Below are 27,179 nucleotides of genomic sequence, written 5' to 3'. Positions count from 1 at the left end.
GTTGCTACATGATGAGTAAGGAGGTTTTCCACCATCATTCTCCAGAATCTCAGTGTGGAGCTTAAACTTTGATTCAGCTCAGAAAAAGCAAGCGGCAGCTAAAAAAGAGGGTTGATAGAAGCTGGAGGAGTGAATCTGTGACCCACTCTCTCTCAATATGCTCTCAACAGAGCTAACTTATACCACTGTTCGTTTTACTTAGGAATGTCTGAAAATTTGTCAGACACCCTGAGGGCCCTCAGATTCCATTTCAGAGAGCAGTTATTTGAGGGGAAGAGGAGAAGGCAGAGGCACTGACAAATCTAAAATGGGTGTGTGTGCATGCAGGGACAGGCGATGCAGCTGAGGGTCGCTCAGGGGAAGGTTCTGACTGTTGTGTGCGTTTTTGCAACCAACAGCAGCTCGTAGTACCAGGCCTTCTTGAAGTCTCTGGGTGGTAGGTTTCCACCTGGGGCTCTATTATAGGACAATTAGGGTTCTATAGTTTTGCTATAGGGGACTTCAGCTAACATGTGTCCAACAACAGAGGAATCTGGAGGGGCATGATCAGGAGGAACAATCTCCCTGATCTAAACCACAAAGGTGCTTTGTTATTGGACATGTGCGCTAGTCATAATGTGTGACAATGTGGCCATTACAAACACCATTTTCGCGTATAAGATTGTATGATTTGGACACTGTTTTGGGGAAAGAGTGGGGCCGAGCTGTTGAGTTGGGTGAGATGGTGGGGAAGACTTAACTTAGTAAAAACACTGGGTTATTTCTTACTGCTGATTTGGAGACAGCCTCTGATTTGTTTGGGTTTTATTTTGAAAGGCTTCAGGGTTTTGTAATATTGAGAAATCCTTAATTGGTTGAGTTAGAGCCGAGGACTGTAAAATGATACGAGTTCTTAGACTTTTAACTGAAGTTTTATCTGTAAGTCGGTCTTTGGTTGTGCTATAGTTTATTCATCTATTCATGTCTCTGTTAATTCCATCACAGTCTGTCTTCAAGTTTTGAAGTGAACAGAAGACTTTAAAATAGCTGGAGTTACAAACCAGGAACAATAAAAAGATAAGTTTTTATACTGATTCTGGACATGGTGGGTTAAAACAATTAAATCTGGAGGCTTTATGTTATTCTTTGAAAGCATGACTTTATTCAATAGTTATACTTAAATTAAGGTTAGTATTTGGAGAAGATGAATCTCTTGTTTCAAAGCAGATTATACATTTTCCTGTTGATCCACCAAACTGATAGTTTGATTGATATTGTATACATGTTTTTAGAAGATGCAGTTTAATTATATAACAATGAATATAAAATAACAAGAGAGACACAGTTATGGTCCTTTAGGTCCCTTTGGTATATATACCACTTTTTGTCCACAAGAACAATGTCAATGATTTAGGGTATTGCTGAGCGAGATGCTTCTTATTTTTGTCTTACTCTGAGTCAGCAGTCCATCTGTTCTGGTATTGTCATGTTGTGTCAGCCTTTTGGGGGGAAGTTCAAAAGATATGTAGGCTATTGCAATGAAGCTGTGCTTTCATGCTTTACGATATTACAGAGGCATATTATGTGATTATCAGTTTGATTATTTTGATAGGGAAAATCTATTTATTGGATTCCTTGAATATCAATCAATTAAGAATGTCAAAAATGCAACACATGGCTGAGCCCGAGGCCGCCTGTCTCTTTGGGCAGGTCTTTAACATGCAGGACACACAACCCAGACCAAACCAAACCAAACGAAACCAGTGATCGGCCTCAGCAATAACAAACTCTTCCTCTACTGCAATAGAGTAGTCAAATGGCCACACCGCCCTGACTGGGATTCAAACCCCAGCCTCCCATTCCACATTCAGTGTCATTACCCACTGACCTATCCAGCTGGCTGTGTTCAGCCCTCTGATCAATTACTGTTCAATGATCTTGATCAATTTTGGAGAATTTGGAAATTAGTGTGTATTGCACAGATTCTTCAGTTCAGAATCATCAGCTAGAGTGGGAGAGGTTGTTTGGGATTCATACCCCCCACCCCCAAATCCAAAATCAGTGGCATTACCCACTGACCTATCCAGCTATGTTGAGCCCTCCACCGTCTCCTTCAGAGACGGGAGATGAGATGGCGGCAGGCTCCCATCCGCCAGCTTGTCTGCTGTCTTTTTAGGCAGGTACTCTGAAACACAGGTGTCATAAATCAGATTATTAGGAATATCTTGGATGTTTAAATGGTGATGTTTATCACGTTCTCTACTGTCAAAGACCAACACATACACACACACTCACACAAATACGCACAGATTAACCGCTCCTTCATGTCAATGTTCAGAGATCAAGTGTCTGTCTGATTAGTCCTGTCAATACAACGTGTGACTCCTGATGTCAGGGTTGTGGGTTTGATTCCAATGTTGACATATACTGTATCACACCCCGGCAGCGCCCCCCATGGCACCCTCAAAATTTCTGCAAGGAAATTTGCCAGTTTATTTATTTCTGTCTTCATAAATAGTTACGGCACTTTACTGACTCAGTGTTAACGATATAGGAATAGGAAGAGCTTCAAAATTAATATTCTGATTTCACCAATTTCATCTTTTTTAGCATGACCACTGCAAAACTTGTTCGATGATTAATCCCAAAACAGAATCTTGACCGCTCCTTTTGCTGCCACACAAGAGAAACACATTTCCTCTCTTGCTTGAAGGGAACTTTCTCTGCCATACATCTGAAAGGAAATCTTTTCTGGGTGTCTCACACACTATTAAAGAGGTTGGAGAATGGGGGGGGTGGGGGGGGTTGAGTTCGGGTAGAAAGGGTGGCAGGCGACTTGGTGGTCCAGTGGACTGGAAAACGCTGCCCCCTGGCAGAAAGTTAGCGCGTGGCTTTATCGGCACTGTAGCTAATGTGGCCACTGGCTCATTAGAGCTCTGATGTAAGGAACACTGCGTTACGCCAAGTGCACCAGCCTAAAGAGTTTCAGAGAGGAAACCACTGAGCACAGTGAAGACAAGCGAAGACTTCCCTCTCCCTCATCTCAAAGAGTCAAATCCCTCAATTTGGGTTAGACGCTGTCACTGATGAGAAAGTGGGCTTCTAAAGCAGTGGGTGCACAGACAGAGATGCTTTCATAGTGGAGAAAAAGCACTGTGTATCATTCAATGACATGCAGAGCATTCACAGCCTGCCACAACAGGAGCTGCTGACAGGTTGGACATCAATGAAAGGAGGCAGAGAGATAGATGGAAGGAGAGAAATAGACAGAGAGAAGAAGGGAGGAAAGAATTGAGAGAAAGAAAGGGGCTGACAGGCTCAGCTCCCCTCCTCCCCTCAGCAATCAAGGAGGTGAGGACACAGAGGGGAGGAGGAGGAGGAGAGAGCGGAGGACCTATGTTTCGAGCTCAGCTGCACGTCAACCCAATCATTGTATCACACAAGTATTTAAATTGACACGATGTATGCTGTGCATAGTAGTAGATCTTCACAAATGTAGTCCAGCTGATTCAGTTCTGCCAGCATGAGATGTTACACCTCGGGCATTTTGACATATTGCATACTCGGAATCTATAATGTTTTCTGTAGGAGTGTAAAAATGGCTGACGATTGAAATGAAGCCCTTCAAGTAATGAGAAGTCAGACAGACAGCTATTATTATGTTAAGCAGGATTTACAAGCACAATGTAAATGCCTTTGCAACTTCACAACATTACACATAACCTGCTCGGATGCAGGTATAGAAAAGAACTGAAGCACTGTGAGATGTGAAATATAATCATTTGGACCTGTGTGTTTAGCTAATTTGCATGAATGGCTCTGGTGCACAAATAACCACTGTTAACCCTAATTGTGACCCCCCTCCACATATTCAATTTTGATGTGTGCATGTATGCGTATGGGAGGCAAAGAATAGCAAATAAATACAGTCACTCCGAGGACAAAATGTGGTGGCAGGGAGGCAGAGAAGGAGGTGGAGGGGGAAATAGCCCCGCTCATCTCCTCTCATTTTCTGTCCGCTACTACCCAGCAGAGTTTCTATGGCAACCCCTCAAAAAGCGGTGTGCGGTGAATTGTGGATTTGAGATGCGCTGTCTGATTGCGCTGTGTGGAGGAGATGGCTGGCTCTTTCGTCAGCCTTCCTCTGTAAGAGGAAATTGGTGGAGAGCTCCAATGAAACAGCACTCCATATGCTTTCTTTGATGTGCGTGCCAGTCTTTGGTTCAACAGCACGTGTGTATGTGTGCGTGTGCATGTGCATGTGCATGTGTGTTTGTGCACGCTCACAAAAGCTTTACATTAGAAACTAGTGCCCCCTGCAGAGCTCATCATCACTCTTGGCACCCACCAGACTGCACTCTGCTCTCCAAGTGAATCTGTCTGGCTGACCATGGAGACTCATCAGTATGCTTTGGGTTTCAGCTGATGGAGTCAGTGCCACTGATGACGACTCATTTCTGTTCCGAATTCCAGCAGCAACGTAGGCTACAACACAGCGCTGTGTGTTCTGATTATGAAATTTTGACGAATGACTGAGAGAACAGGCAAGGACAATGGGTACAGAATCATTTTTGCCTCCATCCCTAACCCCTCTCCACCCTGCCGCCTCTCTATTTCCATGGAGGTACAACCTGTGCAAAGTGACTGATGTGCACTGATGTGAGGTCTTTGTCAGGGGATCTGTGTCTGTGTCTTTGTAAGAGTACGACATGTATGTTGTTCAGTGCGAGCTCCCTCTCTCTGGCTGTATGATGCTTGTAAGCTGTGCCAGTCCCCATTAGCATCCCATTATAAAGCAGCATGATCACTCGTCACTTAGAATGCCTGCCACAGCATGCTCTGTGTGTGTGTGTGTGCGTGCATGCATGAATGTGTGTGTGTGTGTTTGTGTGAGCTTTTTGAGAGAGCACGTGTGTGTGAATCACACAGTCAAGTGATGGAGATGGCCTTGTTTTTGAAAGAACGTGGAAATACTTTTTTCTTTTTTTTTTCAAATGCTGCAAAATCTTGTGCTGTGTACAATTCAATTTGAATGTGTCTGCAAGTGTTTGGTTTGTTTGACCCAGATTTCTCACCTACCCCACTGTTGATAAATTGGATATCCGGAGGCAGCCTTGCGCAACAATTTAATTTAGTGGATATGTAGTGAACAGCACCCTCTGCTGACTAAATGCATGTCTCACGAGAAGGTTAGGATTTAAAGTCTTCATCAATCATGCAGAGTGGGAACTGCCTGAGTTGTGTTGCTCACAGGAGAAATCTAACGTGCATTATTTCAGTATAATTGTGCATGTAATCTGAATAAATGCTTTCTAACTGTATTACTCACTGCTTTTATAGATGGCTGTCTCTAAGGTCTGTCTTCACACAATCCTTTTATATTATAGATTTAATAAAAATTCATTATCATGATCTTTTTCAACCAGCACCGTGGTCATTAATCTGGATCATCTACCAACCAGAGGGTTTTCATTTTCAGCAGAAAGTACTTCCAGTGGAAATTGTTCACAGCAATGTCACAGAGCTGTGGCATGTCCTTAGTGAACTGTATTTTCTGTTCATCGGTGCTACAACACCAAAACACAGAAATATAATCCCATTCACTTCCTTTGTATCAGGGTTGAGGCATAAACCTCAAAACCATTGAAAGTAAGTGAGACAATATATATTTTTTATCCTTTTGGTTCTCTTGTTTATTTTGCAAAAAAACTGAAAATGCCTCTGGTTTTCAGCTGCAGAGGAACCAATTTACCTTACCTATTTTCACAGCGGGTACATTTGCAGGTTTTAGCACTAGAAGCCCAGGTGGTATGAACAACATTAACAATGGCTTGATTCCAGTTTGCTGTTCCAGGCCCAGGGCCCTGGCGTGTTGCACTGGCATGCCTCCCTAGAAGCCTTAAATGGAATGGAGCCATCACTAATGTTCTCACTTACACCTGTGCTTTTCCTACGATGATAAGCCAAAATGTCTGCTATACTGCACATACACACACCTGTCGGTATATTCTGTTTTATTTTGTTTTGTTTTTTAACTTTCTGAATGCTCCTTCTTTTTTTCTCTCTCTCCTCCCCTTTCTCTTCCAGCTGGCTGTAGTCTGTGTCGCTCTCATCCTGGCCTCCACCCTCTTACCTCCTCTGCCACCCCCGCCCTGCAGACACACACACTCTCACACGCACAGCCTCCTGAGCCCTCTGCGTCTCTGGTCCAGGTCTAGAGGAATGTTGAGTGTCTCTATAGCCCCCTCCCTGGAGATTAGGCTTCACCACACCACGCATGCTTCCTCCGCCTCCCCCCTCTTCACTTCATTCCATTCCAAAGTATGCCCCCTAAGAGCTGCTGCATTTTTATCTGAGCCTGGTGATTGTGACAGATTGGCCAAATGACACACATACACAAACACACATTTGTGGACACACGCTGAGGCACAAACAGAGGGGAAGCTGGTTTACCCTGGGGAGGGGCCAGACAGCGCCAGACTCTAGCTATAAAACCCTCTCAGGATGAGGCCAGCGTCCTGCCCTGATCTGGACAGTACCTCCTTCCTCTGTGCCAGGACGCCGTCAGGACAGGCAGCAGACGAGCCTCCAACATGAACGACATCTACAAGGCAGCGGTATGTCCTCTCTCGCAACTCAATGAGCTGAAAGTGTGAAGCTGCTCACTAAAAATCTGTGTGTGAACTAAATCTGGTGTACGAGTGACGCTGCTTTGAATCATGAACCATAATCTGTAACATTTACTGTTACTGACAAAAAAGCAATGATTTACATTAAAAAGAAAGACTGTCAGTCCCATTTAAATATGCGTTATAACAAGGAATTTTTTAGCGCTTGTGTATATATTTGTTGTGTAAAAAAAAAAGGCTTCCTCATTAGTTTGTCCAACTGACATCTGACATTACTTGAATGGTTGACAAATCCCTGTTGATGGGCCTTGCACAGCACACAGCTTCCATCACCTGCTGATGCCAAAAGAGCCTTGACACCATATTCGTCTCTTAGATGTTCTCCTACTTCAGCCCTATCAGAGCTGATAGGAGCCACTCAGGAGGTCACCGACAGGACAGGTCCCTGATCCGCTCGGCTCCTTCACTCATGACTTCAAATGGAGCAGTCGCTACTTCAAATGGCTAATTTTGGCCAGTTGATGAGACACTTCTGCGTCCGTGGTCCTCTGGTGCCAGAGAAGGACTTCAGGTTTAGATAAACCCCCCCACGGCTGAATTCCAGCATTATCTATGAGTCAGAGAGCTGTGTGGCTGTCTGTCCACCTCAGCCTGTATGGTCAGCTGGCTGCTCCGTCAGCTCCAACATCCCCAGTGAGCGGTGCAGCCGAGACAGTAAAAACACACAGGAATGTACATTACATGTGTTTGCTTAGATAGATGTTTTTCATATATCATCACCAGTGGAGTATGTGTTATGAGTGTGTCTACATGTGTGTGTGTTTAATTTATAGTAGACGACAGACAATAACTCTTACATAAGCACCTGTCTCCCTCTCTCATTCGTGGTAGCTTTTCCAGGATTACTGTTCCATTGTTGGGCCAGATCCACAGCTATGCTAATTTAAAGCACTGTGTATTGTGTCCTTTATCTGTGGTTCCTGATCCTCCTGTCTGTTTATTTTTAACTCTTCCTCTAACTGGCTCTCATACATGATATATAGGTTCTGTGTCAGGGATGGCCCAGTCTGTGGTCACCAAATAAATTACCTTTGCTGGCTGAAAAGTTATCAAAACACAGATAATATTTGTCCTGAGGCTGGTTTCACACTTTATAATTCAAGATATCTGAGTCCAAAGCTACGGCACTACCTCTGTAAATATTAGGCAGCTTCAATAACTGTGGCTAACAAATTGACAAAAACAAACACATTTTACCAAAAAGTAGTTGAGAAAGTGCAGAAAATGTATAGTTCTCTGTTTTGTCATCAATTAACAAGTAATAATTTTTTGTCTTTTACAGGTTGAGCAGCTGACAGATGAACAGAAAAATGGTGCGTTCATATCAACTATGTCTCACCACCTTGTTGCTTTAAGGCCTGTCATCAACTTTTAAAATGTGCTTGTTCATATATGAATCACATTTCATCTTTACTGTACATCATGCATGGTGTTGCTCACCCTGTGCAGGCCCGTAACGTGTTGTAACACTGGGTTGTTTTCCGATGTGCTGCTGTGGTGTTGCAGAGTTCAAGGCCGCCTTTGACATCTTCGTACAGGATGCAGAGGACGGCTGCATCAGCACCAAGGAGCTGGGGAAGGTGATGAGGATGCTCGGCCAGAACCCCACGCCAGAGGAGCTGCAGGAGATGATTGACGAAGTGGATGAAGACGGTAAATCAAAACACTATATACAGCACTACAGTACATGAGGCGAAATGAGCGGTTGATTGTTGTTGTTGACCTCTTCATCCCCACCGACCCGCTGGCACGTCCATCATTGCACAATCGTGCTGTGCAGACAAGTGTAGTTCAAAGGCTCTCAACTTAATGTCAAATGATGGTCGTGGATCTTAAATATGACAAGACGTGTCTCGCTGGATTAAAGGGAAATGCATATCAGATGAAGCCCAAGTCGTCTTGAATTTTCTCTGTGATGTAATGATGAAACAGAACATGAATTTGTTCCATAAAGCTTCAGTGGGTATGCCATGTTTGTTTCTAAAGAACCTAAGCTACAAAAGACACATAAATAATCAGTATTTGTGTTAAATGATGAATCAGAAATAATTTGTTTTACTTAGATGCTGTTTGCGGCTTTGTATTAAAAGCACTTTCAATCAGTGAATACGTTTTTGCAGCCTCCAATGTGGTTCATATTGATGCAATGTGCTCACAGACTGGGCCTTTAATGAGAGGTTAAATGAAACAAAATTACATCCAGTGTGGAGCGAAACGATGTGATGAGGCACCTTGTGTGTATGTGTGTGTGCAGGAAGTGGCACGGTGGATTTTGACGAGTTCCTGGTCATGATGGTGAGGTGCATGAAGGACGACAGCAAGGGGAAGACAGAGGAGGAGCTGGCTGAGCTGTTTCGCATGTTTGACAAGTGAGTTTCATGTTTTAACATTGTCTCTAGTTTGTCTAATTGAATCCAAAGCATCAAAGCCTTGAGAGCAGCTTATCGGTACAATCTGATGTAAAAAAAACAAACAAAAAAAAACTAAATGATAGGCTTGACAAAATATATAAACAAGTTAAATTACCACAATCAAATTGCTCCTCTAAGTGTGGCTCCAACAAAGTATGTTCCCTATGTGCAATTATGTGTACTGACAAAATGCCAAGTAGCTCCGCATAGTACAGCATGTAGTCTGCTCCATAATCCTTTTTGACAGCACAGAATATTTCAAACACCCACTCCATGTAAGCCAGACACCTCGTCTGAGCATCAAAGCAGACACCAGCAATACTTTTTTTCTCCCCTCACACTGATGGTTCTCAAACATTCAAAACTTCAGGATATGATCAGTCACTTGTCACACACCACAAACGCACCACCTCCTCCACTGCCATCTGTAAAGCTTAATTTTGGTGTGCTGTGTACAAATAATGCATTTTCACCCCTTTGATTGTGCAGGAACACAGATGGTTACATTGACCTGGATGAGCTGAAAATGATGCTGGAGTCTACAGGAGAGGCAATTACTGAGGATGACATCGAGGAGCTGATGAAAGACGGGGACAAGAACAACGACGGCAAAATTGACTATGATGGTGAGGAGTTCCAGCTGATAAAAGAGACTTGGTGAAATGGTTATGTAGAGCAAACGCTCTAACGTTTCATTTTTCTATAATTTATCATTCATCCCACAAAAATAGTCGCTATTTGCCAACCGATGTGTCTCCCTGAATTTCACAGAGTTCTTGGAGTTCATGAAAGGAGTGGAGTAATCCTGCACAAGAGAAGATCCAGAGTGTTATTTTTGTATTTCCCCGTGACTCCACGGTCATCTGTGGAGAACTGGAAGCTGACTTTGGATGCCACTGAGAGATCCTTGGAACGACTTTGCAAGATTTAGTCAAATACCGCATCTGAATGTTTCTGTATTTTTCTACCATCTCTTGCATTGTTGTAAATACAGACTGTAACTACTTTTTGGTGCCCACGTATACTGAATTTGTGTAAATGTATTCAAATTACTTTTCTTTTCTCATTTTCTAGAGGGGACATAAAGCATAACAGTTTGGCTGATCAACTTGAATGTTTGTTTCCGGCTTATCTTATCTCTGAAGTGCCACAGCCAGTTTACAAATCTTCTTACTGAGAGGCTGATATTGTTTTCTCTGTGCAGAAAATGTATGTGTGCACGCCAGCAGAATGTATCCATGAGTCAACATTGTTTTACACCATGGACTCTGGTAGAGTAATCATACCTTTCAAGCAATGTCGGCCTCTTGGATGCAGTCTGGATACCGTGCATGTAATGAAGTGCACATACAGTTTCGGATACCCTCAGGACTTTTTACTCCTCTCTCATGTCCCTGAAATGTCAAGAGCGTCTGCATATTTCGACATGAAAAAGTCTCTTTGGAATGTGTGCACATGTAATAAACAAGGTGCAATTGTCAAAGCAGTCACTTTTTAGCAATTTTTCATTTTGTCTGAAAAAATGTACTGTTGATGTTTTCACACAAATGTGTTTGGCTCAATGAATTCTGCAGACATGCTGTTCCACCCTCGGGGTCAGTTTTTTTTTTTTTTTTTTTAACAGGTTTAATATTATTATTTGTGGAAACAGCTCAAAAACATAATCCCATCCGTGTATTGTATCTTTGGTGTGTTGTGACTCAATCAGCATTTGTTTTACTGTGAACCAAACACTTATTTTATTATTTCATTCCACAGTGTACACGGCCTCCTGTAAGTAAACAAGCTGAGGAGGCCTGAATAATGACTGCTGTCATATCAAAACATGATACTTTTGTGTGAAACTGAGCCGTCCGACCTAATTTTGATTTATGTGTGTAATTTGTTTTCTATAGTGGCTTTTGTCTGCGGCATGTCAACAATTCACATAGTTGTCGTGTACATATCTTGTTACACAGTCTATTGGGACGGGAGCTATTTATGTCTAATCATGTTAGTGCCCATGTTAGGGGATCTGGATTGACCGACACCAGTTGACAATCAGATGCCTTTGTCCATATAAAGAGTAGTGTTCAACTACAAAGAGATAACACTTCTATTGTTAAACAGGTTTAATTCTCACACACGTGTTAGTGTGACGGCTGATCAGAGTGATGAGGCTTTTCATTTTTCCCCGCCAGTGATTTTAGATCCTTGTGCTGCATTCAGAGGAATTCCCGAACAAAACACAGTCACAACATCCGGATTTGTTTCTGTTAGCTGTGTGAAATATCTCTACCAGGTGAAGAAGCTCAGTTATAGTAGCAGAGAAGCTATGCAGTTAGCACTGTGGCCACTTGATGTCAGTAGGAAAGCACAATCTTATCTCTTGGTCTGGGTCAGTTACAGGAACCAGCAGATGCAGAGATTTCACAGCAGACAGGTAATACCCAACTTTCCTTTAAAAACACAAATCTATTCAGGATGTAAAGTTGTTAATGATCTACAGTATATTTCAGTGACTAAAATGTTCTTTGACAATGATCATAAATAGGCTACAATATTAGTTGATTTTAGTATTTGACACATATATTGAAAGACCAACTTTAAATAATAACTCTGAGCTCTTCTGCAGTTTCATTAAAGGCAATGGGAACAACTGTATTTTGTGCGAGCAGGTGACGTCAGTGGCCTGACTGACTGGCTGAGGCCTCCCCACCTCCCTCCATCTCTCTCCATCTCCCTGAGGGTCCTGTTAGCTCTATTCAGTCCCTGTGGTCCGTGTTACTTATGGGACTCTAAAGCCCAATCAGCAGTGAAGCACAGCTGCTCTGCCAGACTGATATTAACTGTCTAACAAATATAACACACTACATCAGCTGTACCTTCTACACTTAGACTATCTCCAGTCCAAAAATAGTGCATTAAGACCGAGGGATAATATGAGACGAAAAGATATCACGTTAAAATTTGATGTGTTGGTTTTTTATCACACAGATTAGACTGCTCTGCTGCCTGGGTTTGAAAAAAAAAAAAACTCTAAGCTGCTGTCTGCAGCGTGGAACAGGATGAGTAGTGCTCTCCCCGCCATCAATGGGAGGCTGGGCAGCAGCAGAGCAGTGTGTGAATGAATATGGGGTGTGGCATACTAGCAGCAAGTTGGGTGGAGAAGTGACGCAGTTACGTAAGACAGGCCTGATGACTCATGCCTGCTGTTATTAACACACTGCGGTTTATGAACCACCTTTGGTAATGTGGACTTCAGGGACAACATAAGCCACTGCAAGACCTGTTTCCCTTTTGTGTGTGTGACACTCACCTCCCTGTAACACTGGCGCTTGAAATGCCTGAGATAAGAGGGGATCTGCATAGGTAATAGTAAGTTATCGATATTATGTAACTGACTTCATTCATTTTTATTCTACCAGTGTGTGTATGTGTGTCTATGCAGGGTTACTCCATTGGATAAGTATGAGTCAGGCGGAAATAGAGCCGTATATAGTGCACACACACATACACCGAGGGGAGGAGAGAGGCTATACATTCCTACCCTACAAACAGCGAACTGTCACACTACAGCGGCCAAGTGTGGACTTTTTGCTGTCACTTTGAAAAAATAAAAAAGAGAACAGGGAAGAAAAGAAAAAAGGGGTTTCAAGACACTGGAGATATTGAGTGTTTACTTCATGTATTCATACAGGCTTTAAAAACATGGTGGTCTTCGAATACCACAAACAATTTGACCAGGCACACTTGATGGTGGTTTATTTCTTGGAGCGTTTGATTTGGATCCACAGTGACTGAACATTTGACATCCTGACATCTCATTAGACCTCTGGCTCCTTGAGCTAGTTGGTCAGGACCATTAGAGCGGCCTCTCTTAGACATCTAAAGTCCATCTTTTGAAAGTCAGACATCAAATTTCAGCAAGGTATCCAAGAATTCACCCTGAAACCTCAAGATATCACTTCTAAAACCCCTGGCACCATTTGATTGGCTACTGAACATGTTAATGAGAGCCTTTGGTTGTTCGACTTCAGAAATTTGCTGAGCCTCTTCATCCAGTCCAAATGAGCAAAGGAACAAGCCTGTTATTTAGTTATGCACTATTTGCACTCTCTCCTTTAAGTGCTGGATGAACAACAATAGTTTGAGGGGGTTATGTGAATGAACACCATGAGTGGCTCACATTTAGCTGCAACATATCACCAGTCCACAGTTGGAGTGTGTAACTACTGGGAGGTCCCCTGTTGGATAGGTACACAAGCACACACCCACACACACACTGCTCCACTGCTTTATTGATTAATAAATCATCCGTTTCAAACCATTAGATCCACAAGAGTCATGATCCACCATGAAATTGTCCTAAAACTGTGTTACTAAGCTACGCCGACAGTGCGATGTTTTCATAACCCCTTCAGTATGATTTATAGATGTATAAAATCCCCGGACGAGCGAGGAATACCCCGTTTAGAGTTTAGAAGGCGTTAACTACTCATACCATCTCTCTGCCACCCACACATTCAGACTTCATTTGAAGCCAGCGGGCTTTTGGGTTTAGAGGATTCCTGTTTTTCTTGCTTCACTACATCACATGATCTTGAAAGTCAGCCAGTGCCAAATATCACAGACCAGTCTCTAGAAATGTCTCATTTAGCTTTCACTACAGCATCAAATATATATATGAGTACATGCTCCCAAAATCTCTAACTACATAGTCAGCTTTTATCAAATTTAGTTATGTGACAGATATTTACAATGTTTGGTGGTGCTATAAAGAGTCTGCGTCTAAAGGTTAAAAGGAGGAGGATTTTTGATTTTTCTCTCACTTAAAACAAAAGGAAGCAATCGGTTTTGTTTCATATGAATGATCATATTCTGAATAAGATCAGAAACTTTGATGATTTTGGAGAGGTTGGCAGGTTGTTTTTGTTGCCATAAATACACAACGAGGAAGTGGAACGCCTTAGACAAAGAGAGAGTGGAAGGACTGCAAATCAAATTTGAACAGACAGAATATTGTATCATGATGCTCCATCCCACTTGTGGTGCTGAGAACACTGAAGTACTGTTTCTGCACTGCTCGGCCATAATGGCCCATAGAACAGCAAGACTACAAGACACAGAATTCACAAATTCCACAATAACTATTCATTGATTCAAATGAATAACAGCGATTGTTTTGTTTTAATGTACCACTGGAGGGTTTATCTATTTTTACCACTTTCAAAAAAGGAAATTTGTGCATAAGATGGCAGAAGAATTAGGCTATTGAGGTCATTTACTTAGCATGAGGAGGAATACTAGTACGATGTTGGTGCTAAAAAAGTCATTTCTGCATTGAAATTACAAGTACCATTAAAAGTATTTGTTATGCGCTTCTTCCCATAATAATAAATATGAATATAGGAATTGTTTTGGAATTGGAATTTGTATTGAAGGACCTTAAGGTGGATCTGTTATTTGCAGATAACTGCGTGGTTATTTTGACAACACTATATTGTATTTCAAAGTGATAATACGTATTATATGTGTATGATTAAAGTATGAATTCATGTTTGCCTCAAAGATGCACTGAAGCAGCTCAAGAAACTCAAAATGGAAAGGTAAACTCTCCTTCAAATTGCAGTCACACTCTCAATTCTCTGTGGGCTCATCAATGGAAGAGACTGTTTTCATTTTCCAAGGTTATTTGATGTTTATTAATATGTATTGTAACTGCGGTTACAGCTGGTTTGATGGACGTGAATGTGAAAACATGAATGTAAGTTAAGTTCCATTACACTACATAAATCTGCATGTATTTAGTTTTAGACATTCTTTGGCCTGCTAATTGTTTGAGTTGTTCAAGTCTCAGACACTTGGAGATCCCTGTCCCATGTGTTGACATCATGACATCATCATTTTTGCTCACTGATGTTGTATGAGCACATCCTGAGGCTCAGATGTGCGCTTTGGCACTGTTGCCAGTGCTGTACTGTTAGCCACATATGGCTGTGTGTGAATGGCATACTAGACAGCAAGACAGTTCCCAGCATGACCCCCTCTGTAGTTCCCAAGCAACAACACATGACAGACAGATGACCTTTACTTTGTGTTGGGTCTAGGAATGTTCCCTTTCATTCACTTTGCCACAGATTAAACTGCAAACAAATATCACTTTGTTCCCCGGCTTGGTGAGCGCGGGCTACTGTACATCACCGGATGGTGAAATTGGCCACAAAATGAGAGACTTCTGGTATTAACAGATGGCCGCCTCGCTCCGCCACTAGAATTCCATGTGGCTCTGCTTTACACATGACCCACTATTCCCTTTGCCAAAACTCACACTTTTCTTCCTCGTCAGAGAACATACATGTCTGTTCGAAAGGATTTATGTTTCACACAAGTGAGTCGGGAGATTTTGCAAGGACTGTTTTGAAAAGATTGTATATCAGTGAGTAAGTTCCTGCAGAGATAAGATACTTCCTGTTAGATAGCCAGAAAGTCTAGCATGACTTGATGGATGTCGCAACAACCGACATCTGAATCATCAGAGCTGACAAATAAGATATTAAACCATTGGGTTTGAAGTATTTTTTTTTATAATTACTTGTGGTTGACAAACCACCATTCAAAATATTCTTCCTCTATGAATCTATAAGAGAAGGTCTGACTTGAGATCTGAGCTTATTCCATGACACATACAGGGAAGCAGGAAGTGCGTAGTATTAGTGTGTCTTAACGGTTCTGAGGATTAAATGTATTTCTTCAGGCCTTCCCCACATAAATAAATATGGTAGCAGTAAAGGAAAGTTTTTCTTTTTTAATGGTTTGTCATCATTTCGGGCAACAAGTGTAAAACTTATTCCTATGCTGCTGGACATGCGAAAAGAAGTGGCCTTTTCTCAAAAACAGAGAGAGCGTGCCTCAGAGGATGGCACAGCATCCATGAGGTCATCCCTTCCTCAGTGACATGATGTCAGCCACAGCATTCGGCCAAATACCGAGATTTGGATTATTCTCCTTGGCCCCTGAACATCTGCTGTGCACAAACACGAGTGAGACCACTGGGAGTAAAAAAAAAAAAAAAATCCCCGCAGTAAAGATGGTAGCTATTCAGATGAGATTGACTTTTACAGCAGGATGGCCAAACAGTCATCTGTAATAGGATAACAGTGACCCTTTAACAAATGTCATAACTATTAGAACTATTACTATTATGGAAATGAAAAAGCACTGATTAATTCCACAGAGACAATGAGGTGAATTGGTCCTCATCTAATAATAACAGCATGGAAGAGCTGAATAAATGAACTATTCCTGTTACTGTGCATCAGAAGCAGCTGTGAAATTATTGTCAGTCATTCAGTATGCTAAGTATGTTCTTATAACCACAGCAGGTGTGAACCAGCTCTCACTGGCTTTGGCTCAGACTCTCTCTCTCTCTCTCTGTCTCTCAGACACACACAATAAGCATACTTGCAAATACACATAACCCCCACCCTGAGCTAAAATCCTGTCAGTCTCATGCACATCTGCTTCCCCAGAAACTACTGCTGAGTAAGCACTGCATTAGCCTCTGCTTCCCTTCATGAGTGATCACAACAGGACAGAAATACTCCATTTATCTGTCACACAACACTGTAGCTGCAAATCTCTTGCGCTCTCTCGCTCTCTCTCTCTCTCTCTCGCTCTCTCTCTCTCTCTCTCTCTCTCTCTCTCTCTCTCTCTCTCTCTCTCTCTCTCTCTCTCTCTCTCTCTCTCTCTCTCTCTCTCTCTCTCTCTCTCTCTCTCTCTCTCTCTCTCTCTCTCTCTCTCTCTCTCTCTCTCTCTCTCTCTCTCTCTCTCACACACACACACACACACGCACACATCCTATTTCTAAATATGGAAGTTATCATTTTTTTCTCATCAAAGGTTTCATTTAAAAAGTTCACAGCAGGCCCTGTAATTTCTATTCACATGAGCAAGAAAGCATTTCCTTTTTTTTTGGAACAACTTAGTAAGAAGAGAAAACAGCAGCTGTCAGGACACTTTGCCTTTGAAAGTGGCAGCAACACATCAGATGATTTATAATTACAGAATCCTAGAAGTCTATGCTTAAATCTCAGGTGAGACCTTCAGCGAGGAATAGATGGTGCCAAAAACCACTGAGCAGCAGCTGCAAGGGAATCCCACTCATGAGCAGTCACGTTGTATATCTGACTAAATAAGTGTTTGAGGACTGCTATGCAACAGCCATAAAAACTGGTATTTGGCAGCGTGCAAATATATAAATCATTGCTTATTACTCTGGTACAGTAGTGCTGATATCCTGTAAATGTACAGTGCCAGTTACTGGTAAGATCTCTCTGATTAATGGCTTTCACTTCCATCGTCCCTCAGGCACTGTTCTTTCTTCTTTTGTGCATTGCAGCCACCCATTGCCTCTCTGCCTTATCGTGGGTGTCTTTTCAGACCTAATCACAGGTTTACCCTGCAGGTATGTGGCCAGCCAGGTTCAGTCATGCTGGAAAACCCATCACTCAACAGCTTTTATTGTCACAACTGCAAGGTGTTGCTAGGCAAGTCTCTTCATGTGCAGCTGTGAAAGTTGAAGATTTTAGTTTTCAGCCCACTACAGTATTGTCAGTCATCTCAGCGCAGGAGCTAAGAACTAAAACTGTTTTAGCGCAGCACTGAAGTCATTAAATCCCACAGAGTGACAGTTATTGGACCGTGAACTGCAACACAGATCAACTCCAGAACCCCCCCCCCCATCACCACCACCTATTTTCTTCCTGCCTTACAAAGCTTGGCTTCCGTTCATGAGATAATTTCTTCAGGGAAGGGAATTCACTGCATCATCTTTCTGTCATTTGGCAAAGAACATATGAATAAATCTCCCAGACAAACTAGAAACAATACCAAACCAATCAAGCGTTTAGGGAGATGGAATGAAACATAGTTCTGAGAAAGCTCGGAGAAGAGGAACACATATTTCTTACAGCTACTTAACAAATCTGGAAACAGTCATTGTGTGGCTTGAGCATTGGGTGAAAAGGCAAAACAAGCACAACTAATTCTGTGTGTGCATTAACACACATAGCTGCCTATTCAAACTCACCTTGTGAGCTCCTACAACTAGTTTTAAAAGGCATTACGCAACATGGTCTACATTGCTTTTTAAGTTTCACTGTTTGATTTCCGAAACCTAACAAGTTAGCTTTGAATGAATATTAAATACTTACTTTTTAAAGTGTAACATGTGAACTGTAAAAGATTGTGAATCTCACTTGAAATGAGAGGATGTGTAGATATCAGGGAAGTTTAATTTCCTCTTTTTAAAATAACATAACTACACTTATAGTGTTGCAAGATATGCTTTTGCTAAAAAAACAAAACAAAAAAACGTTCAAACCACAATAAGCAACAAAAGAGATGTCTGACTAAAACTTTTACGATGCTTATTGCACAATGCCGTTATTAAACATACCGGTAATCACTCCCCATGCTGCAGAGGAGAGATGTCGGAAATGTTGTATCTGTGGCAGAGTACATGCTGTGTCATCTTCCTCTTCCTTTAAGCTCTTTTTGAGTGACTGGTTGTGGGTGTGGTTGCTCTGTGGTATTGACAGATCTGGCCCTGTCACTTGTCTTTGTGTCAAAAAGCCTATGGGAGACAGGAAGCTAAGCATCAGAGTGGACAGAAAACAGACATCTGACCACACCTACAGCCTCGGGACTGGACAGCATAGAGCCACTAACCGCGACTCAGAGCAGCATTTGGTCCTGACTCAACCACACAACCACTTCTGTTTTTGAAAGACTGCCAGGACTTCAAATAAAAAAAAAGAACAGCATGAACGACAAACACATTTTTTTTCAAGTAAAAATATACAATATATTTGTTGTATAAACTTGTACAGAATGTCTTGGACATTTAGTTTTACATACACTATACATAAGGGTCAAAATAGGATCACTTTCGCATTCTTCATGATTTTGAGAAAATGTCCCTTAACAACCACATTTTATGTACATTTTCTTTACAAACATACCAAACAAAACAGCCCTTGGATGCACTTTAAGAGGCCATGACGAGCTACAGATGCCTTGTATAAAAATCCCTGAAAATGTCTCTCTGTGAGGTAAGAACACATTAGTCAAACTCATTTCCTCTCATTCCCTCTCATTCATCAAATTCAAAAATTTGTTCTGTGACGAGACTGGCAATAGAGAACAGCTAATTACACATCAGGTTTCCCTTAACATTACTGTTCCACAGAAGGAATAGCTGCAGGCTGAAGACTGACGGAGTAAAAAATAAGGTGGACATCCATTCCTTTATACACTGATTACTTACACGTTTGTTCCTTTTAACTGTGGCAAAAAAACAAAACACTCCTACTTACTGGATCTTCTTCAGTTTCATGTTAAGGTTGGTCAAGGCCTCAACAATACCAGGCAATATGACCTTAAGGTTACAAAACAAGGTTCTTGGTAGAACTTAATCACATGCAAATAATGCAGTTACAAGCAATGGAATGTACAGGAGAGTTTCTAAAGAGTAATATTTTTTAACTCTGATATTTTGCAACAAGTGGTCACTTATCTAACATCCTGGTGTTTATCAGATGTTAGTTAAGGTACTGACTAAAAGCACAAGAAACATATGCTTTCAAAGGTCCAGTATGCCGCAAGAGAACTGCATACGGTCATCAGAAGAAAAACTGGACGGTAATTCAAGGTCGGATCACTGTGGTAGCTTATTTTCTTCTGCTCGAGTACCATCAAAACGTCACAGATTGGTCCATGGAAAAACATTCTGATTGGCAAAAAATTCCTTTTAGACCATCAAGGCAATAACCATGACTAATACAAAGAAATACACTGACATCCACTTTACAGCTGGTGAATAAAGCCCTTTTCACATTGGACGCGGTGAGCGCAGGCTGCGCACAGCTTACCATTCATTGTGTATGTGTTGCGTGGCGCTGATATGACCGTGCTCCACACAGCGGTGCAAAATGCTTGCGTGCGCTGTTCTGGCACGTTGCGTGACTTGAGCACAGCGCTCTGTGACGATACCTCTGCGTGTCCAATAGGACGGATTCCCTCAGTTTCCTGGTAGAAACCGGTCATCGCGAAACTGGAAACCGGGAGAAGTTGAAACTCTCCCAATTGAGCCCAGAGGGTTTTGTGAATCCACACGCTTCCCCTCTTTGTGTTTGCTACTACTCGTCTCCTTCTCAGAGAAACTAAAGGTGGGATTTTCTTCGGCTTATTTGTCAGATACATAGGGTATCGATATTCACTGCACAGGCATACAGGGAAATAATCACTTCCTGATGCCGTATCGGTCACCCAGCAACACACACGTGATTTGCGCCAGGGTCCTGCTCTTGCACTGTACCCCGCGACATGCATGGAAAACACTGCGTCCTATGTGAAAAGGGCAAGTAACAGTCGGAGCAACAATCCTAGATTTAATAGAAAAGTTATGAAATGTCCTGCTATTATGGCTGTACATGACCACTAATTAATGCCATGTATGATGGATAGCAAAATTCATCCTTGTGTTAGATATTAAGGCATTGAGACTTGATCTAATGGAGTATGTTCTCTGCATATGGGTGGTGCTCCTTTAACAAATCAATGCAATTCCTTTTGGTGCAGAAATAGTGTAACTGACTTACTACCTGTGTCAGCTATTTAGGCATCTGACAGACTCAGACACTCAAAGACACCACAGGGAAGAACAACAAAAAAGCATCTGTCCAATTGATCTTCATGTCGACTCCAGCGTGTCCAGCTGGAAGACGTTGTGATTGGTTGGTGTGGTGAAGAAGAGCTGCTCTTCACTGGTAGCACGGTTATCACAGGGACTGTGCAGCCCCAGCGTCCTCTCAAAGTCCAGAAGCTGACCCATGAAGTTGAAGTTTGGGGAAATGTTGGACTTCTTCCTCTTAACAAAGTCATAAGCGTCGTTCAGAGAAAGGTTGAGTCTCTGCATTAGGTAGGCCACAGTGACTGTGACTGATCGACTAATGCCAGCCAAGCAGTGGACCAAGATGCCACATTGCTTTGATCGAGCTTCATCTGTGATAGGAGAAGAAAACTATGGTCAGCAAAAAGTTATCCAAGGACAACATGCTCCATTTCATGCCTGATCTGTTTTCAGATTGTTACAAATAATTTTTTCATTGATAAATATTTCCCTGTACTACAATAACTAAGGGCATTATGGCTCAACAATGAGGTACTGCAATTGATTGAAGAGCTTAGTTCTTGATATAACAGTTTAATCTATAAAAATGTATCTAATATCCTGTTCAGTTCAGACATTACCACACAGCTGTCAACAACACTACGCCTTGTTTGTCATTCTACAGTTGAACACAACCCCAGAGTGGAAACAGCACTTCCTTCCTCATTCTACCTCTAAACCACTTTGGAAACTTGTTAGTGATACATGACTCTGCTATCACTAAACAAACAAGTCAAACACTGTGGTTTCAGGTGCAGTTGTGGTGAGAAACAGCAAATCAAAAGTGAAAATGAGACATAAATTTTTAGTGCTGACAGAAACATACTCACTTACAAGTTTAAATTGTTATCACAATTGAGTGATACTGCTGTACAACAGCTGATAGCAGCCTACGCAAGTGGTAAGGGAGGGATGTTTATCATGTCTTCCTCTATAAACCACAATTTGCTTATGAAAATAATATGAAAATTGTCCAAACACATTTGCACATGGCTCAGATAATGATTATTTTCAACAAATGATCTTAAATATTGATAATTATATTATTTAAAAACATAACTAGCAAATAATTAATATTTTAGTTGAAGGCTTGTGAAAGGGCACCACACCCACGAGGGCTTACTGTGCAAGAAACTCCTTGTGACAAACCTACCTACACATACACATTTACACACTAATTTGTAATCTGAAAAGAGTATTTTATGTTAAACACAACCTGTCAGCGACCTACTCACCTATAAATGATATGGCCTCTGGGAAGAACTGGGACAGGTTCTGACTCCAGTGGTCTGAAATAGGAATCTGTTTGTACCTAAAGTGGCCATCATGCTCAAACATGTTGGGGAGATTGGGTGTGACGTTCAGGATGTACTTGATGTTGTATTGGCCCAGCACATCTAGGTTAGTGGAGTCTTTGGCGCAGCCCAGGTAAAGGTAAGGTAGGATCTGGACAGGGAAGGCAGGCTGATTGCTGGGGATGGGGCTCTCCTCGGACTCAGTGGCACTGCTCGGCTCTCGATCAGACTCCCCATCAGAACAATCTGAGCTGATCCGGAGATTTCCGAACCCAAGGACAGAGAGCGGAGGGGAGGAACTGGGACAGGAGCTGTCGATGAGGGTCTCACAGTGCTCCGGATACTCTGTGTGGAACTTTACAAACCCACCTGGACAGGTGCCAAAACACAAAACAACAAAGTTACACCTAAATGTTTAAGTTGCTTTTAAATGAAACGGCCACAGCATATATTTAGTTTTATTTGATTTCAATTAGGCCTATCATAATTTAATATAAAAACCACTTATGGCTTTCAAAGCGGAGCTGTAGAGAAGTAGCTCAAGTTCCCCCCAAAAACACCATTCATGAAATGCATGCCTGTTCCTGCTAGAGCAAAACATGGCGCAGCCATTTTGGAATTTTAATTGAGAATCTCAGTGACACACATCACACAAAGTTTAGAACATCTTTCAAACCGTAAACGCACGAGACAGGATGAACATGGGCGCCGAAGCCACATTAACGTTTCTAACATTAGAAACACGAGGACGTTGTGAATAAATGTCACGACCTCGTTGTTTAAACGTTATGGTTTAAAAGTTTAAAACCCCTTCACGTTAAAACTTCAGCGCCACTTGGAAACGTCTCCTCCGAAAACAATTTAGCTATTATTATTAGTATCATTATTATTACTGACACCAACACTAAGCCCAAAACAGCTGAATGCTTGAACATAGTAACATTGTACTGACAGAATTGTAACATTGTAGCGGCGTCTGTCGGTCGGCTCCTGTCGTTATGAACCACATTAAACAAACCTCGAATGTCTCACATTCATTTACACGCTAATTTGACGACTCACCTTCCAAGTAGTACGCTTTACAGCCGTCTTCCCACAGTTTCTGAAGAAGTAGACCCAAAACCGACGCCGGGGCTCCACAGTCCTGCCAGTCCAAGGTGCACTCATCGTACAGGACGACCGTGTCCGTCTTGCACCGTCTTATGAACTTCTCCTTGTCCTCGTGGTTGGGGATGATGGTCCGAATAGGTATGTTGCCCTTTTTGAACCTCCGGAGCATCAGCCCCGGTATAGCCAGGTTTATGGCGGTCTCTATGTGGGACGATTCATAAAGCTCGTGTGAACGGCAGTCCAGCAGGAGCAGAGAAGTGCCTCCGGACTCTAACTCGAGTTGCAGCCATTCCACGCTTTTACTCGGCGTCACATTAGACATATCGGACTCAATATCATACTACATGCAAGCGCAAACAACACTTACTACATGGTCCACCACACAACGATAAACTACATTTCACCCGACCCTCCAAAAAAAAAGAAAAAGAAAAAACTGAAGCGTCATATGTTGCCCGGCCAGTGCATGGCGCTTCTGCTTGAGCGAAGAGATTTATCCTTTTTCCTCTTCTCTATTTCCATCAGTCAGTGAGTCTGACTCTGACCTGCCCCGGGGGCTAATGGAGACCCATTTACACTTTCATGACCGAGCTACAAGTTTAAATGTGAATGTTTCAGAGCCAATAATCTCTTCATCAACTTCAACTACTCCACATCGTACCAGGGTCCTCCTCCATGCACATTCTCCTTTTACCATTCCGATGCATGGGAGGTTTTTTTTCTTCTTTTTTTTCTTAGTTGACAGTAGAGCAACTCAAGAGGGAGGAGTTTATTCCTTATGATTTAAAGTCATAGCAGGAAAATGACAAAGTTTAGTGTCCGCAGGTATAGAATCATTTTGTCAATCACATTTTTCCCTGGTACTACGAACACATAGCATGTATTTTATGGCATTTTAGTCAGATATCTAAGGGGACTTTAACTTATAATCCCTTTACCCAAGGGTGTAAATGAGTTCTGCTGCAGGCTACCAAAAGACTGTGTGTTACTTATTACACCCATATATCACTAAAATATTTCCATGTAGGTTAATGGTGTGTCTGAGTTTGTATGTAGCCTAATGCCTCCCCCACAGCTCTAACTTGTATGATGCTTAGCTTACTTGACAGATGAGATGGGGTTGGATTATTGCAAAAATATTTTTGCATTGTTCACAGTTAATTTCCCTAGAGTGGATTATCTTAAGTGTAATCAATGCCTATCTGAAACAGAATTGCTATGACAAACCGGCATACTAAATTTACCTGACACCAGCTACTATATATAACTACTGTTACAAGACTGGTTATATCACAACAACTCTTCACAATAGAATCACACCACCCATGACAAATGAACCTGAGCTGTTGGTTTTTCTTCCAGGAGGAAGAAACACAACTGTCATTCACTCTGTGTTTTGAATTGGTGATGCATTTTGTTGCAGAACAGCAGCAGAACATTTCAGTACAGGAATATGCTTACATCATTCATCGTGATAATATTCTCTCACCCCGGACACACCCTTGAAACTGCTCTCCCCCTCAATTTACATTGTATTTCTGAGGTGAAGTGCATCAAGAAAGCGTGTTTTTTTTTTTCCCTTCTTCTCAAGCGATAGTAAGTGGTGGCTGCAATAGGAAATTCACAAGTGCACTGCTGTGTGGTAGTGTCTTTTCTTAGAATGCAACCACAACATGCACATGGTTCACCACTGACGTGTATAATAATGCAAGAGAATGGTGAATGAGGAGGAATAAGAGAGGGAGAGAGAGGGAGGGAGGGAGAGATGCGTGCAGTGGGAATCCAGCCATGCAGCTCATCTGTCTGCACACGTGAGTGGGGAGACACAGATGTGCAGAGCATCAGGATTAACACAGAATGAGGGCTATAGCTAAACCTGTGCAAACACTAACACTGACACACACACAAATGCGCTCAACCATGGAGTGATCAGACACACAACAACGGGCACCGTATCATTGCCACACACTGCACCACCATTTCAGCACCTGCGTCCAACAGCCAACCACCACATAATGTCAATAGTTTGCAGACACACACACACACTCCCTCACTGTAGCCCCTCATGCCCACATGATTGCTGTTGCAGTTGAACTCTCCTCCAGGAAGTGTGCAGGTGCCTGAGCAGCCTGCATCTACAAAACTAAGTGGCGGATGATGGAAATTATGTTTATGAGGTCGAACAACACACAAAGGAGTCTTTTCCCCATCTAAAAGATTGTCTTGAAAATTTAAAATCAGAATCGCCTAAATCAAAGTAACATGAAAGAGCGCAAAACACAGAACATCAAAGATGGATGTTCTGAGCTGGTTTGACTTGCATGATAGTGGCGGTCACCTGACTGCTCTATTTCAACCAACACTTCACACGTTACATAATATGCTCCAAACGTAAGCTCATGGTAATTCTCTCATAGGAAAGCAGGGGGAAAGGTCTTTGGTTTACAGCATCCCAGGTTTTGCATGTCAAGTACTGCTTTGAGGGCTTTCACGCATACCCAGCGGCCACACAAACACACTCCTGTCATGTGCAGATGTACAGTGGGAAGCATTCAGAGATGAGACAGATGGGAGGAGAGCTTCTTCTCCATTGATGCTTCCCCGCATGTGGCGGTATAGGGATTTTCATTGAACTAATTTCATCTAAACATGACGATCACAGGACACAGGATTGAAATGACACAAGGTCAATAAAACGGTACTATTATCTTGTATGAAAAAGCCACATAAGCTGCATAAAGCCATTCTGCTATTAATAGGAGATACATTTGAGACTTCAGTTTTGTTGATTTGAAATGCTGCACAACACTTGATTGTACATATCTACTACATACTGACACATGCAGTGAAGGATAGTGTATTTGTTGCATTTTATTACAACCACAGTGATCCTCCATGTGATCTAGATAGGGAACACAATATCCTGTTCACCGTTGATACCATCTAGTGGTTCATGTTAAAAGCTGCTGCACCAGCTATGAGTCATCTGCAAAGGGAGGAGGCGTCTCATGTCACAGGCTCACAGTAGCAAACAAGAGACCCCAGTATGCCGCCATGTGGTGGGATCAAGAATGCCATGAAATGCTTTTCATGAATGAATGACCAGATGATCATAAATCTGCCTTTAAGCTGATTACACATGAACAGCACATGATACATTGATACATTTTGCTGAGCTTTTTCAATAAGAAAAAAAAAGCGGCTCTGTCACATTGTAACCGATTGTTGACGGTTGTTTCTACAATGGGACACAAGTTTGCATTCCACAACATGTCAAAAAAGATGACAGATAATCTCTGTATGGCCAAGAGCACTGCACGCGATGGAATAGTTCACAAATGCCAATATGTGCATCAAATAAAATTGTATGATCCCAAAAATATGTGTTTGCACCATATTAAAGATCTGAGATGCTATTTTTTACTGTGTAACTGAGTATGAGACAGTGTGTAAATGAATCCCTTCTGTTATCTCACTCATTTCATACTCAAGGATTATTCTCACATGAAATGTTCAGATAGATTATTCAGATTATTAGATACGATATTACGCAACACATTATATGTATGTACATCTGCAGGAAAGTAGTAAGACAGCCCACATAAACCCCTATATGTTTCATATAACATATGTAAGTGCATACGCATTTCTGATTTCAGCTTTCAGTTCAGATCAGTCCGGTCAGAGCTTAACTATCCCATAGAGGATTTTATTTCCCAGCAAGGATGCATGAAAGAAAATAAAAACCTACTCAAGTACAAAAAACAAACAAACTCATTCACCATACCTTTTTGAGGGTTATTTTGCTTAACTTCTGATGTAAATTATGCATATGCCAAATGTTACATATCTCTATATATGTATTTATAAACGTTTAGCCTTTTGGAACTATTTTTAGCCACCTACTTACTGACCAGCTGGTTGCTTCCCAAATACAACCACATGTGAGACACGTCGGTCACATGTGGCAGTATTCTTAACC

At 41.9% G+C, this 27,179-nt stretch overlaps 2 protein-coding genes across 2 annotated transcripts; one reads left to right on the top strand and one right to left on the bottom strand.

Moving 5' to 3' along the window:
- Positions 1–6,572: 6,572 nt before the first annotated feature.
- tnnc1a (troponin C type 1a (slow)) lies at positions 6,573–9,882 on the top strand (the record flags this gene model as incomplete). The annotated part of the gene is made up of 6 exons (XM_083974724.1): positions 6,573–6,596; positions 7,951–7,981; positions 8,175–8,321; positions 8,923–9,037; positions 9,569–9,705; positions 9,851–9,882. 6 exons carry the CDS (start codon positions 6,573–6,575, stop codon positions 9,880–9,882), a joined length of 486 nt encoding a protein of 161 aa, XP_083830850.1.
- Positions 9,883–18,998: 9,116 nt separating this feature from the next.
- LOC310988410 (dual specificity protein phosphatase 7-like) lies at positions 18,999–23,893 on the bottom strand. Its single transcript, XM_083975002.1, has 3 exons — positions 23,150–23,893; positions 22,028–22,456; positions 18,999–21,124 (listed from the first exon to the last, which is right to left on the bottom strand). The coding sequence occupies exons 1-3, from the start codon at positions 23,517–23,519 to the stop codon at positions 20,814–20,816; spliced, it is 1,110 nt and encodes a 369-aa protein (XP_083831128.1). The 5' UTR covers positions 23,520–23,893; the 3' UTR covers positions 18,999–20,813.
- Between the last annotated feature and the right edge of the window lie 3,286 nt (positions 23,894–27,179).

Source organism: Trachurus trachurus, assembly GCF_905171665.1.
Source record: "Trachurus trachurus genome assembly, chromosome: 7".
In the NCBI taxonomy this organism is placed as follows: Eukaryota; Metazoa; Chordata; class Actinopteri; order Carangiformes; family Carangidae; genus Trachurus; species Trachurus trachurus.
This window is presented reverse-complemented; position numbering and strand designations above follow the sequence as displayed.

Excerpts from the sequence above, each read along its gene's own strand:
- LOC310988410 (XM_083975002.1), bottom strand. The coding sequence starts at position 23,519 with ATGTCTAATGTGACGCCGAGTAAAAGCGTGGAATGGCTGCAACTCGAG. Across the intron at positions 22,457-23,149 it reads TAAAGCGTACTACTTGGAAG|GTGGGTTTGTAAAGTTCCAC; the intron begins GTGAGTCGTCAA and ends GCACCTGTCCAG. Across the intron at positions 21,125-22,027 it reads AGAGGCCATATCATTTATAG|ATGAAGCTCGATCAAAGCAA; the intron begins GTGAGTAGGTCG and ends CTCCTATCACAG.